At 69.3% G+C, this 645-nt stretch overlaps 1 protein-coding gene across 1 annotated transcript in view; it reads left to right on the top strand.

Annotated features, from left to right (window-relative positions):
- Positions 1-292: 292 nt before the first annotated feature.
- LOC107295281 (C2 domain-containing protein 2-like) overlaps positions 293-645 on the top strand; it is a gene marked incomplete at its 3' end in the record, with an annotated part of 4,717 nt that continues 4,364 nt past the window's right edge. Inside the window, exon 1 of the mRNA XM_015824590.1 lies at positions 293-634. Within this exon, the coding sequence (XP_015680076.1) occupies positions 353-634 (282 nt within the window). The remainder of the gene's footprint in view (positions 635-645) is intronic.

Genomic DNA, 645 nt, shown 5'->3' with positions numbered 1-645 from the left:
CCGCGGGCGGGGGTGTGCGGCGCGTCAGTCAGCTCAGCGGCGCGCGGGGCCGCTCCCGTGACGTCGCCTCTCCCGCTCGCCGCATCTTGCCGGCTGCGCCTCCGACCTCTCCAGCGCGCCCCTTCGGCCGAGGCGGAAGGCGAACACCTGGCCCCGAGCCCGGGTCGCCAGCCGCGCGCTTTCGCTCCGAGCCGCCGCGGCTCTGGACTTGGCCAAGGCGAGGGTTCTCTGAGGGACCGGAGGCAAGGACGCATGCCCGGCGTTTGCCGCGGAGGGAAGGCGTCTTGCCATGCGAAGGGGGGCTTCCCTGCTCTTGAGAGGAAGAGAGCCGGCCCGGTAAATATGGTCAGTCATGTCGTGGCTGGCTTGCTGGCTGGATGAACTCCAGCGGTTCTCGCTGCTCTCCTTGTTTACAGCCGCTTTGGCCGTCCTGGCCGTCTACCTGGTGCGGTATGGCCTGAGCGTCCTGCGGCAAGGCGGTGGGAAGCCGCCTCCCCGGCCGTCGCGCCCGGGACTCCTGCAAGAGGACGAGGGGGGCTCCCTTTTCGCCTGGCTGCTGTCCCTGAGCAGCTGGAGGGGCGAATGGCAGAAAGCCTGGGTCGCAGCGCTGAACAAGGAAGCCGGATTGCGGGAGGTGAGTGAATG

The sequence above is a fragment of the Protobothrops mucrosquamatus genome, unplaced genomic scaffold (genome assembly GCF_001527695.2).
Source record: "Protobothrops mucrosquamatus isolate PMUCROS unplaced genomic scaffold, P.Mucros_1.0 scaffold2286, whole genome shotgun sequence".
Classification (NCBI taxonomy): Eukaryota; Metazoa; Chordata; class Lepidosauria; order Squamata; family Viperidae; genus Protobothrops; species Protobothrops mucrosquamatus.
This window is presented reverse-complemented; position numbering and strand designations above follow the sequence as displayed.